The 14,005-nt window shown below is 43.4% G+C and overlaps 1 protein-coding gene across 4 annotated transcripts in view; it reads right to left on the bottom strand.

Moving 5' to 3' along the window:
- DPYS (dihydropyrimidinase) overlaps positions 1–13,669 on the bottom strand; it is an 80,915-nt gene extending 67,246 nt beyond the window's left edge. For all 4 annotated transcript variants that reach the window (XM_024129976.2, XM_024129974.2, XM_055091233.1 and 1 more), the window contains exon 1: positions 13,406–13,669. In XM_024129976.2, coding sequence (XP_023985744.1) covers positions 13,406–13,669 — 264 coding nt within the window. The remainder of the gene's footprint in view (positions 1–13,405) is intronic.
- Positions 13,670–14,005: the final 336 nt, after the last annotated feature.

The following is a 14,005-nucleotide window of genomic DNA, read 5'->3' as shown; positions in this document are numbered from 1 at the left end:
GCTTCTCACTGCCTCTGGAATAGCATTTAATCTTTTTTTAACATGATCTACAAGGCCTTGCACGATCTGCCTCCAAGCTTCTATTTTCCCTGGCATATTACACTATGTTACATTACAACTGGATTAAAAACTATTAAGTTATTAAATCACGTCTTTGACTAATTACTGACTTTGATTTTATTTAAACTAAGATTAAAAGATGGTTAAATGTGTTTTTAACTGCTGTGTTCAGACAATGTAGGTGAAAAAAAAAAAACATAGGCAGGGATATACTAGTGCACTGGTTAAGGGCAGCGACCAAAGAGGCTTATTGGTTCCAGGGCTCAGCTCAGATTCAGCATGTATCAGCTATGGTACTTTGCGCAATTCCTTAACCGCTTCCTTCCCTCCTTCCTTCCTCCTTCCCTTCCTTCCTTAATTCGTTCCTTCCTTCTTTCCTTGTACAGTATTGTTCTGTACATTCTGCACATTTGATCCCCAGAACTTATTCATCTTATAACCGGAAGTCTGTGTCCTTTGATCAACAGCTCTCCATTCCCCCCATGCGCCCCGTCCCCAGCCCCTGGCAACCACCATTCTACTCTTGGTTTCTCTGAGTTTGGCTTTTTTAGATTCCACATATAAGTGAGATCATATAATATTTGTGTTTCTCTGTCTGACTTACTTCACTTAGCACAATGTCCTCAAGGTCCATCCCCTTTGTCACAGATGGCAGGATTTCCCTCTTTCTGGATAATATTCCATGTATACATACACCATATTTCCTTTATCCACTCATTCGTAGACGGACACGTTAATTTATTTATATCTCGACTATTGTGAATAATCCTGCAATGAACATGGGAGTGTAGACAGCAATGTCTTAACCTCTGTGCGCCTTTGATTCCTAACCTGTAAAGTGAGGACAGTAATTGTACCTGCACCATAGGGTTGTTGGGAGGTTTAAATTGGGGTGACGTATATAAAGTGCTTAATACCGTGTTTGACTGATGGTAAGTGCTTCATAAGCTTCAGCCCACAATGAGTGATGAGCCTTTGCACCACTGCTTTAGAATCAGGCATTTCCCCACTTTTCCTACATTGACTCCTCTCACCACCAGAAACATGGTCATGGTACAACAAAGAAGGGAGTGCCACCAGCTTCCCTCCCAGGTCTGCACCCCTGTCACCTTCCCCCACCACTCACAGCCCCCCAGACATGCCGAGTGCTCCCAACGTCCCAGCTGCTACATTGGCTCCATTCTATCTCCTTGTTCTTGCTTACTTCAATGGATTTTTATTTTTCCTCAAGTCACTTGGTCCCACTCCAACTCTTTTTACTCTCAAAAATCTCACTATTTATACAGGATCCTGTACTTTATCTTTAGATAACAATTGCCTTATGCATGGCAAAACAATACATATTTGCATTTCTTAAGAAATCCCCATTGGTATAATGACAATACCAGAAAAAATTCCTCAGGCTCTATATTTTTATTTCAATGCAGATTAACCTTCTCACCTTCTTCCTTCTAAAATGTCTTCTCACAGAAATCCCTTGAGGCTGAAGGGCATTTTTCTAATAGAAAGTGCTGTTAAAGTGTTGGAAGAAAGTACTTTTTTAGTGTCTACTGAACTAGAAAATAAAGCTTAAAGAGCAATTCTTTCCAAATTCAATGTCTATCACATGCAGGATGTGGGGAAACTAAATACAGTGCTGGTAGAAATATAAATAAAATGATGCAGCCACTTTGGAAAATAGTTTGGCAGTTCCTCATAGAGTTACCATATGACCCATCAATTCCACTCCTAAGTACATACCCAAAAGAAATGAAAACATGTCCACACAAAAACCTGTACACAAATATTCAGAGCAGCATTATCCATAATAATCAAAAAGTGGAAACAACCCAAATGCCCATCTACTGATGAATGGATAAACAAAATGTGGTATATTCATACAATGGAGTATTATTTGGCCATAAAAAGGAATGAGGTTCTGATTCACCTGCTACAACTTGGATGAACCTTGAAAACATGATGCTAAGTGAAAGAATCCAGTCACAAAAGATCACATATCATATGATTCCATTTATATGGACTGTCCAGAAGAGATAAATCCATAGAGACAGTAAGTAGAATAGTGGTCTCCTGGAGCCAGGGGGCTTGGGGAAAGCTGGGGTGATAGCTAAAGGGTATGGGCTTCTTTCTGGGGAGATAAAAATGTTCCAAAATTGATTGTGGTGATGGTTGCACAGCTCTGTGAATATACTAAAGAACATTAAACTGTACACTCTAAATGGCTAACTGGTATTGTATATCAATTACATCTTAATAAAATTATTACCAAAAAAATGCCTACCCAAGTAAGCCATTACAGGGGGTGAGTGGGCTGTTACACACAATGCAATGAAAAGTCTTCTCTCCAATTCTGACTTCCAGGAAGCCACCAACATCACCAGTTTCTTGTGTTTTGACATTGCCCATTTCTTGATCTTGTACAGAGCAAGGACTAAGGGACTAAATGGAAGAAACTGGACCCCCCAGTGGTTCACCTGGTCACTCCACCATGTGACACACTAATAATCAGACACACACAAATAATCAGACGGTCTAGAGGGGGAGACAGAAACATGTGCAAACAATTATAATAAAATAATCAGATGGTAATAATAGGTAGCAAGTACACTTCCACAGTAAATGTGGTATAGGAATTGCTAAAGGGAAGTTAAAATTGCTAGGCTCCCTAGAAGAGGAAAAGACTCCTGGGAATTCAGAGGAAGGAAACAGATCAGAGGAAGCTGGGATTTGAATTAGCATTAGGACATAAATGTGCAGTTGCCAATAAGGATAATAGCATCTAACTTGTAGTGAGTGCTTATTATGTGCCAGGAACTATTCTGATGTTCTAAGTGCTTTCACCATCTCACGAGCTCTGCAGCAGGTCGTATTGTTAACCCCTTTTCAGAGCTGAGGAAACTGAGAACAGCACCATGAAATAACTCCCCACATCTCACAGCTAGAGAATAACAAAGGCAAGATTGGACCCAGGTCATTGGGCTCCAGAGCCAGGGCTTTCAGTAACAGTTGACAGCAGGGGGGAAACTCTGAGAAAAGGGTCCGTGAGGAAGCATCAGTAGAAAAGTGGTAAAGGGAAGAGAATCTACATGCAAAAGAGAAACAGACTCACAGATAGAGAACACAAACTTGTGGTTATCAAAGGAGAGAAGGAAGATGGGGAGGGACAAATTAGAAGTATGGGATTAAGAGATACAGACAACTATGTATAGAACAGATAAGCAACAGGGATACACTGTACAGCACAGGGAATTATACCCATTATCTTGTAATAGCCTATAATGGAGTATAATCTGCAAAAACAGTGACTCACTATGCTGTACACCTGACACCAACATACTACTGTAAACCAACTGTACTTTAAAAACAGAAGACTGGGACGTGTGAAGCAATGGTTCCCAGAAGAAGGCAAGGCAGTGGCTGGCTGTCTGCGGGGGTGACGGGAGTCCAGGAGCTGATTTTGACCGGAGTGACTGAGAGGTGGCGGAGGAGGGGACGGAGGAGGGCAGCCGATCTGGTCTTTGGAGGGGGCATGAATTCTGCGGAGAGCACCCCGGGCGTGGGGTGCTCGGGCGTATGTCCACTCTGTGTGTTTGCAGACAGAGAAACACAGCCCTGAGGCTGAAGAGCACTCAAACGCAGGAGAAAGATGTGGCAGCCACCTTGCAGAGGGTGCCAGACGGGTCCCAAGGTCAGGGGAAATAACCAGAGAGAGAGAGAAGCCACGGCAGCATGCTCCAGAACATACCAACCCTTAGCAAGAAAACAAAACAGGTCTGAGCCAGTGGCTGCTTCTGGGTGGAGTGACTGCAGATCCTTTTAATTTTCCTCTAGTTAAATTTTATTTTCAATAGTTGCTACATTTTCTATAACAAAGCCTAACTTTCAAAAGAAGAAAAAATAAAGATTTTACATATATGTGATACAAATCCAGGTATGCATGTATATGCCAGACAAATTAAGTAGCTCAACTTCGATGGGCCTCTTATGAGACTGAAGATGTGATGGTCAAACGGCCACTTTTTTTTTTTTTTTTTAAACTACAGCAAATTGAAATTCCTGGGACTATCATTTAAAAGCCCATAAATAAGGATTTATCACAAATGCTCAATCTCCCTGATGAACAGAAAAGGAGCAGCCATTTGCCTTCTTTGGTTTCTTCTTGTTCTGTTTCTCCTCCCTGATTTCCTCCTTCTCCTCACCCTCAAAATGGGAACAGATCTAGAAAAACTATAGTGCCAGGGACAGGATAGCCTGGGTCAATCCTAGGCAATGGATTGAAAACGGAACCTGTCTTTTTCCAAAGCCCTGGGGCTTTATCCAACCACCTGCCGCAGGGATCCTGGCTGCTACCCCGGGACCTGGCAAACAGAGGCCGGGCACTGTCAGCGCCCCAGCCTCCTTTGAACCTCTTTCTTCCTCCTGCCTCTTCGGTTCTCTCTGGTTACCCAGGGTCCCTTGGCTGCCCAAAGTTATCTCAAATCCCTGACTATTATTTCAAGATCTGAAATGTTCCCTTCTTTCCACTGGATCCAGGGAGCCACACGCCAGAGCTGCAGTTCTGTAATCCCAATTAGAGGGGACACCAGGAGGTGTGAAGGAGACCTGCCCCTCCCGGGAAGTATCTGCCACTTGAAAGAAGAGCTTGTTCAAATGCCCAGTCCTGGGTTAAGCATCTTACACACATTAGCTCATTGAATGAAGCCTTGCTATAGTCCTGAGAGGTAGAAATTGCTTTTCTTATTTTACAGTTGAGGATAATGAGGCTCAGAGAGGTCAAATGACTCTCCAGGGTCTCACAGCTGGTAAATTCTCACTGGGAACATGGAGGAGGATACAGCTTTGAGCAGGAGGTCTTACATTCAGCCTACTCTGGGCCCCAACCCTATGCAGGCCATTCCCCCTTATCCCATCTTCCATTTAGTGTGATCTGACTTCCAGCCTGTTGCCCCAGGTCATCAGTGAATCATTACTTGGAGAAAGGCATAGGTTGGTAAAATGAATCAAGCATTTAGGAAACCCAAAGCCATACCAAAACAAAACAAGTCCCATCAAATTATAAATTGTAAATTCACAAATGAGACGCAACTTCATTAAGCTCATGTGATGTTCGTCGCTGCGACAGCTGCCATTGAAATAATGCGCCCCTAAAAGAGTTATTACAAGGAAAGGCCCATATTAGTGCTTCCTGGCCTCCACACACTTGTTAGCCACGAGATAATTAACTTTATCCAGCAAACCAACTCATCAGAACATCTCATTCCTAGCTCACCTTGGATATTTTCAGTATTCATTGAATTGCTTTTAACATCAGATGCTTCTAGATTCACTTCACAAAATGTTCACCAGGATCAACATTTGAAGAATGAAGAGAGTTTAGGGGAGGGAGAGCCAGTAAAGGGTGAAAATTTCTTTCCTATTTTTATACAAAACCTAACTGTTTCCTTTGTATTTATTGCTGATTGACTTCTCCTTTATTTGTCAGTTAGCCAAACAAAATGCGTTTGCCTTTTCTAATCTTGGCTCATAAATCAGTTCTTTCGGCTCCTAATTACTTTGGCTGTTCTCCCTTGAAAACCTTCCAATTTGTCTAAAACCTTCTCTTGAGGGGAAAAGAGCATGTGCTGTCTTAGGTGAAAACGTGATAGAACATAAATTGGGATAAACTCTTAACCAACAGTGGGGTCATAATATGACAGAGCACAAGATTTTATTTAGGACTGTATTAGGTTGTAAATCATTATTGAAAGCATCCCAAGGATTTTCTTTCCTTTTATGGGGTCACTGAATTTTCATTTCTAAGCTCAACTGAGAACAAGTGACTGTTTCACTAAAATTTATCAGAGCACCTGCTCGACCCAAATAAAACAAAAAGAAAGCCAACAGTACATTTGAGCCTTAGGGAGAAAAACACGTGGCTGAATTTTCAGATTTCTCATAGTCACTAAGACTTATGAAAACAAACTTCATGATCCCAGTTTACGTTCCAACTCTAGAAGCATATCCAGCTTTGTAAAGATGTCCTCCACAGGGCCTCTCCACACTCCTTGCCTCCCCAAATGTGAAACATTAATCACACCATCATCTATCCCACTGTGCAAACCACAGACTCAAGAGGCACCCTTGACGTCTTCCTGTTCCCTTCCCTACATCCCCAAATCCAATCCATCAGCAACCTATCCCCTGCCCTACCTACTCCATGAGTGTCCATACTTCCTGCATCTGCACCTCCGTTGCCCTGTGCAACCCTCATCTTCTGACTAGACTAGACCAGTTAGTCTGGGCCACTTCCAATCTGTTATGGACTTCCCTCTTCTCTCAGGATGAAGAAAACAGTTATTACACAGCCCATAAAGCCCTGAACGATCTGAGTTCCTTTCCACCTCAGAGAGACAAGTCACCCATACTCTTCTCTCCCTGTCCCCTCTTGACCTAGTCCAGTGACTCCTAACCCTGGCTGCACACTGACATGGTCTAGGGAACTTTTATCCTGTCCCCCAGAGATGCTGATTTAGCTGATGTAGCTTCATCTCCATATGCCCTGTGCCTGTTACAGTGCCTGGTACATAAATACTCTTTAAATGTTTAAGGAAGAAAGGAAGAGAGACCAATGAATTTCTCCCAGAAATTATGAGATGGAAGAATTAAGATGGTTCACTTTTCCAACAGCAAAGTGGGAAAGCTGCACAAGTTGCATATTCACGTGAGACTTCGTTTCTCAGAAATACTGCTAGCCCTGGCTGTGAGGTTTCTGAAATCCTTCTATGAAACTGTTACTGTAGAACGTAGACTCTGAGCACACTTGAAAGCTGAATGCTTAGTTTTGTCCCAAGCCCATTACCTAATCAGCGTTAACCAGGACTTCTAACAAAACAGAATTATAGTCTATTTCTATATCTATGCCTCCAATAATTTCCTGTTTTTAAGAAAAGATTATGGTTTGTTTTATTTTAAGCTTTTACGTGTGAACAGATCCTCAGGGCTCAGGAACTCATGACTATCACTAAAACATGACATTCTTCTATTAGATGCAATGAAACATAACAGAAAAATTGCAGTGTCCTCCCTCACCTGTTTTGTGACATCTGAAAAAAAGCACCAGACGGTGTTGAGGAGAAGGCTCTGGGGAGTGGCTGAGGCTCACGTATTGGAAATGCAGCCCAGCGATGCCAGCAATTATGAATGGTGACTAAGCACAAGGGAAAACGCCAGGTCAAAAACTGTCCACTCAAAAATAGTCACAAATTGTCCAAGTTAAGGCTACAAGTGCAAAAGTCCACTGTATATAATTTATTATTAAAGCCAAGATAAATTAGAACCCCATATACCTCCAGTCTGTCTGCCATTGCGAGCAAAGACCACTGTTTTCATCTCTATAACCCCAACCATAATGCCTGGCACGTAGTGGGTTTCCAAGAACTATTTGTTGACTGAATTCATGGAACATAACTATCAACTTGAAAATCCCTTAGCTTAAGTTTATTCCATATTAGATGGCAGTGACAAGGTCCAGAATGTGCCACTGTGGCCTAAAAATCATTTTGAGCTGCAGGCATTTGAGAATAGGCTTTTTTTCCTGAACTCCCTTACCTGCCTAAAAGCAGAGCTTTTCAAAAGAACTGAATTGTCATAAATGCCTTTCCAGGGAGATGATTCTTACCACCTGAGACTAGAAGCCTGCACTGCACCTAAACAGACCTCGTCATGAACTATCGTATCTCCATCTATTCCCCTAAGAACCCACTGGTCTTTCCTGAAAGTCATTTGTTTTTCCATAAGTGCCCTTCTTCCCCTCCCCTTCCCTTGTTAAGGTGATACAGAAGCCCCAAATTCTAACTGCCTCCTTGAAGCACATTTTTCTGTGAACTTGCACTGAATGTACATGAATTTTAAAAATCTATCTTTTCTCTTGTGAATCTGTCTTTTGTCAGTTTAATTTGTGGGCCCCCAGAAACTAAACATAGAGGTTAGAGGAAAATTTTTCTTTCCCTACAGCAACGTCAAGGAAACCTTGAATCCTGACTACCTCTGTCAGACACTGAAGGCATGCAGTCCAGATAAATGAGGGAGAAAACAAGCAGTGGAAGTGAAAAGCATGCAAAACTCAAGTATGAAAACTGAAAGAAGGCAAGTCCCAGATTCTGTAAAATTCAGTGAAAGGATTCCTAACACACAATACCTTCAATAGGGCCAAAGCCCTATTTAATATCAAGTGGTTTCAAATTAATCTTTGAGATGGTTTTATTTTCTTCCTCTGATGAGTGCCAAGATTAACGTTGTAATCAGTAAATAGCCACTGAAGGAAATCACAGAATTATACACTCTCACAGCTGGAACATGGAAGTTATTAACACAAGAATGTTCAAAGCTCAGCCTTACAAGCAATTAAAGAAATGCTTGTTTAAAAACATTAAGAAATTCTATGCTTTTCCTATTAAATTAGCACAGATTTTTAAAAAGTCAATATCCACAATTAGCTAGGATACAGCGAGATGTGAATTAGGATGTATTGCTGGGAGGGGGGCATAAATTGAAGGGCAATCTGGATGTATGTATGTGTTAGACTCCTTTAGGATGGATCTAACACTCACTGGCCCAGGCATTTCACCCTGAGGGGTGGTTTCTACGTCAATCATCAGGGACCTGAGTGATGAATTACGTCACAACATTGTTATGCACAAGCCAGAAAAGCTGGAAACCACCAAAATGTCCAACACGAACAAGACGAGAGTAGAGCTGTTAACAGTTGGGGAAACAGAGGATGAAAAATGGGTCGAGCACTTGAAGAGAAGGATAAACTTGGGCACTTGAAGTTTGAGGCGCCTGTGGGACATTCATTGTCAGATGGGCCGAAATGGAAGCCTGATGCAGAAGAGATACAAGACCAGAGAGAAAGATCTGGGACTCAGCCTCGGAGAAGTCAACAGGCCACAGAAATCACGTTCTCTGACAACAGTGAAGGCCGCGGGGGAAAGGTTTAATGAACAAGGCTGATTCCAAAGTGTATGCACCATTTAGTAGGAGGAAGAATGTTTACATGTGCCCCAAAAAAGAAAAATCTGAAAGGAAAATGTTAAAAGCAAAATGTTGAAATTATAGATGATTTAGATATTATTTTTCTTTATACTCTTCTGTATTTTCCTTTAAAAAAAAAGCAGTGTCTTCATTCAACTATGTATGATAAGCGAATATAATGCTCCAGCATTTTCCTGAATGATAAATATATGTATTTTTCATTACTTAAAAAAAAAAAGTAATCCGAGATGTTCTAACTATTGCCTTGTTTTACAGATATGGAAATGCTGACAACACCAGTAGAGGAAGTGACTTGCCCAGGGTCATGCAGTCAGCATGCACAGCTTCTGAAAACCATCCTGGAGCTCCAGCAAGAAACAGAAAAAGGGAGTTGGTTTGTAACCAAGCTCTCTGAATCACAGCTCTTCTACCAGGTGAGGAAGCTCTATAAATACAACCATAAGTATGTGCTTAATCATATACCTTCCACTGCCTTATTATAAGTAATCATCTCCATGGCATTTTACCAAAATGTTCCAGAGCAAAGTATAATTTTCTCTCTTGATAATTTTGAGTACTTTTTGCCCTTTACAAAAAAAGTGTTCTGCATTTTCTCAATTAAAAAAAAAAAGATCCTTTTGCCAGCTACTGACGCTGCCAGGTTTTTAATGTAAGTCCACCCACTCCAGGCTGTATCTATGTCTGAATACAAATACATATATTTGAAGACTGGCCAGGTTCTTTTAATTCATTCTCTTATCACAGGATGTAGTAAAAGCAAAGTCATATTTCCTTCAAGTTTATCTAATTTTTAATACCCATTTGAATAAAAAAATCCCATTGTCTTTCACGATGGATACTGAATTACTGGAAGACCACTGTACATCTAGTCTAGACCAACAAAATGAAATATGATTTCTTTAAAGCAGAATGCTATTTCCATTACTTACATCAGATGGAAAGCTTTTACCTGTAATTAAGTAAATCAATTATAAGCTTTAAACCTACCTCTGACATGAATTAGATTTCCAAAATATGTAACCTTTGGTTGACCTATATTTCATTTTTAAAACCGGGGTCCATCACAATCTAGTGATCAATACATAGAACACCACAAATAGTATCCCTTCTGTTTGTCAGATATTATAAATGATTAGCATTATGCTTGCAGGAAGCACACAGCTGTTGGTCTAACCTTTTGGGGCCCATCTCCTGAAAGCATGATATATCGTTCTTACTTTATGGCTTTCTGTACTTAAGGTACCCATTTCTGTAGACTTCGGGATGATGTGGCTAAAAATGCATGTATAAATGTCTCACAAACCCACACCGTGAGATGTATATTTATTTTGACAACCTTAACTGCCTCCAGTGTCGGGAAGGTAAAGAAGGGCTAGTGTATTTCTGAAAGATGACTTTGCTCTGTCTTTGACAAAAGACATCTCACAGTAACACACACCTTACATTTACAGCTTTTTCATCTACCTACTGCCATTGTGACGAATCTAAACATTAGACTTTTTTTCAATCATCATTTCAGAAAGGAAGAGAACCTAGTAGGTAAGAGCTCTAGGGATGGCAGGCAGTCCTGAATTTGAAGAGCCACTCTGCCACTTACCAGGTGTGCGACCTTGGGCAAGTGACTTAAGTTTCAGTTTCTTCAATTGTGAAGAGTAGACAGTGGAACCTGGGATCGTTGGAAGACAATGCACAGCTTAGCACAGTGTCTAGTACATAGCACGGACTTGATAAAGTAAATGTTACTTAACAGTATTCATAAGATGTTTTTCAAGTTTGGTATATAATATGACGAGCATTTACAAAAGACTTCTTTGTCCCTGTCTCCCCAAACCAGAAACTCCAATCAACATTGCCTTGGGAATTATCGTGAAGACTCTAGAAAAGAGGACAAAATAACTCCACAATGCCTTTCTTTCAGAACTCAGGCCAATACGTTAATGCTCATGTTTATCTGTATTTACCTGGCTGGTTCCATTTTACGGAGCCTCATCTGTTTGTGGGATGGGGATGTCCTGGGATTCAACCAACCAATTTTGCAACTTAGCCCTTTTGTAAGTACTGTTTAATGTTCCAGGTGAATTTAGTCTTTGCTAAATCTTTGACCTTATCTTGGACCATATCATTTTCTGCTTGTGATCCTAAGCTCATGAAAAACATGTTTTCCTTTAATGTTTTCACAACCTTTAAGTACATAAACACCTAGAGAATCAACTGGTGAGTAAGTTCTTTCAAATGGTGAGAACAGACTATATATAATATGCTACAAAAACCTGCCTTCTAAGTATGGAATCGTAAATCTCTCCACACTGGAATCCCAGAATGGACAAGAACAGAGAGAAAACTAAGAACCACCTCCCAGGGTCTTGGGGCATGCACAGATAAGAGAATGAGAAGGAATGTCCTGTCCTGGCAACATTCTAACCCCTCTTCTTGGCTGCTTCATCTGAAACCCTGATCAGAGAAAGGGAAATAATGAGGGGGGATAATGCTAGTGGGCCTGGTGACTGATGGTCAGCCATTGCAGCAGGTCCCCACTTGGCAAATGGGGGTGTCAATGGAATGCCCTGCCATCAGCAATGCACTTAGTGAATGACGAGTCTGTGATAACAGAAAGTGCATGTACTATAACTGAATACAACAGGTTACAAAACTTGTATAATACAGGTACACACATTCATACACACATGCACAATACCACCTCAATTATGTAAAATAAAGCATATGAAAACCATAAAGACAATACACCAAAACATTGGTTGTCACTGACTGGGAGATTATGGGTAATACTTTTCCTCTTTCTACTTTCCTATTATTTTTTTCCAATTGTCTATAATCGTGTATTGCTTGGATATCTAAAAAACGTATTTTAAATGTCAACATAAATTCATTGAAATTTAGCAAATTTCACGTTTTTTAGCAAGAGAGAAAAATGAATACTCTTCACAACAGATAACGATCCTTCCTACAAACGACCTTGACCATTGTCCTGATGATAAACGTTGATAATTAGTCACTAGGAGGACACTTTGCAAATGTTGGCGTCAGCAGCCTGCCCCAGACCCCTCTCTCTGGGTCAGACGGTTCTTTTTCCTGTGAAACATTCTGGTCTATCCTAGAGGACTGGGGAACGTGGAAGGAGAGAGATGTAGGGAGAGTAAAACTGTTAGAAATCGGTTGGGTAACGCAGATATCCTCAAAACTGCTCTGAAAGTGTTTGCAGCCTGTACCTGCACTAAACAGCCCGATCTGTTTCACACACACCAGGGCGTGGCCCACCAGGAAAAACCCACGCATCCGTGAGTGACAGCTTAGACCTTAAGGGTATAGATACTTCCACTTTGAAAGGAGCCGTTTCTCCCACCACATCCCCAAACGCAAGCCTCAAGGAGGGTGTAGGTTTGGCTCCAGCCAAAGTGCTGCGGGCAGTTTTAACTTTATGTTCCTGTACGGCTGCCCTGTTCATCTCCTGATCTTGGTTTCGGGAGCTCTGAAGATCCGTTTAAGGTTCTTTTCATAGACTGAGCCTCTAGGCCTTTGTGTCTCGAGAAACCCAAGCCTCCCTCATCTGGGGACCTGTGATCTGATCCTCCTACACCATCAGTAAAGATGCAGGTGCTCAAACAGCAAGAATCAGGGTCTGTGTTTAATGTCCCCGGGGCAAGCACGTCGGAGAAGTGGTGGGGACAGGTTAAGTGCGAGTGTTGGGAGACCATTTCTGCAACAGTTCTCTTGGAAACCCTTGTCCGCGGCGTCCTTTTTCGGCTGGTGGGTGGAGGCAAAGACTGTGGACGCGTGGGCTCATCACTATCACCCTCCGCGCACTGCCAGCGTTTGAGTGACGGCAGTAACTTCCAGGTGAATGGATTTTTCACTCGGTTTGGGCTGGGGATGGATGATGGGGACAACGGCTGGGAGTGTCGACTTAAAAGAGTCTATCGATTTTATGGAGGACTTGTGGACTTCCACCGAACACCCAGTGAAAAAGAGGGGTTCGGGGGGAGGAGTGCAGAGAAACGAGGGTGCGGGAATAGGCTGCCGTAAACCTGCCAATTACCCGAAGAGAGTAGGGGACGCCCGGCTTGGCCAAAGCCGGGCTGATGCCACCGAGGAGAGCCCCCTAGAAGAAGGAAGCTCCGCGTGGGCGCCTTGACCCAGCTCGGGTCTCCGCGGCTCGCTCCCGCCCCCCCAGCCCTCCGCGCGGCGCCGGCGCGAGCCGGCCCAGCCAGACCCCGGGGGGGAGGGGTGGGCAGCCTCAGAGGCGGCCGAGGACTCGGCGGGCGTCCCGGGGTGCAGGGCGCGGCGAGGCGGGTACCTTGGTGCCCTGGTAGAAGTCGTCCACGGACCGCGAGCCCATGAAGGGGAACTGCATGTGCGTGTGCGTGTCGATGCCGCCGGGCAAGACCAGCTTGCCGGCGGCGTCTAGGACCCGCAGCCCGGCCGGCGCGTTCCCGGGCGGCAGCAGGTCGCGCCCCAGCGCCCGCACCACGCCGTCCTCCACCAGCACGTCGGCCACCTGCGAGGAGTCGTCGTTGACCACGCGGCCCCCGCGGATCAGGAGCCGCGACGGCGCCGCCATGGCGAGGGGCGCACGCGCTGCGGGCCACCCTCCTTCCCGGGTCACGGGGCGGACGCTCGGGCCGGCTCCGGGTTTAACAAGGACCAGCTGCGAGGGGGTGGGCGTGGAGCGGCTCCACCCCCGGCGCTGGGCCTGCGCGAAAGGCTGGGGCGGACCCCGAGGTCAGCGGGCTTCAGACCTGAAAGTTCTGCCGCCCTGAATCCAGGTGTACGTCCAGACCCTGGATGTACACCGAGATTTTTCCCTTCCAGTCATTGGAAGGGAAAAATCTTGGAGGTAGTTTTAAAGACGAGGGACGTTTGTTTTCCTTTCTAAGAAAAGGCACTTTGGGGAAAA

The sequence above is a fragment of the Physeter macrocephalus genome, chromosome 15 (assembly GCF_002837175.3).
Source record: "Physeter macrocephalus isolate SW-GA chromosome 15, ASM283717v5, whole genome shotgun sequence".
NCBI classification, from domain to species: domain Eukaryota; kingdom Metazoa; phylum Chordata; class Mammalia; order Artiodactyla; family Physeteridae; genus Physeter; species Physeter macrocephalus.
This window is presented reverse-complemented; position numbering and strand designations above follow the sequence as displayed.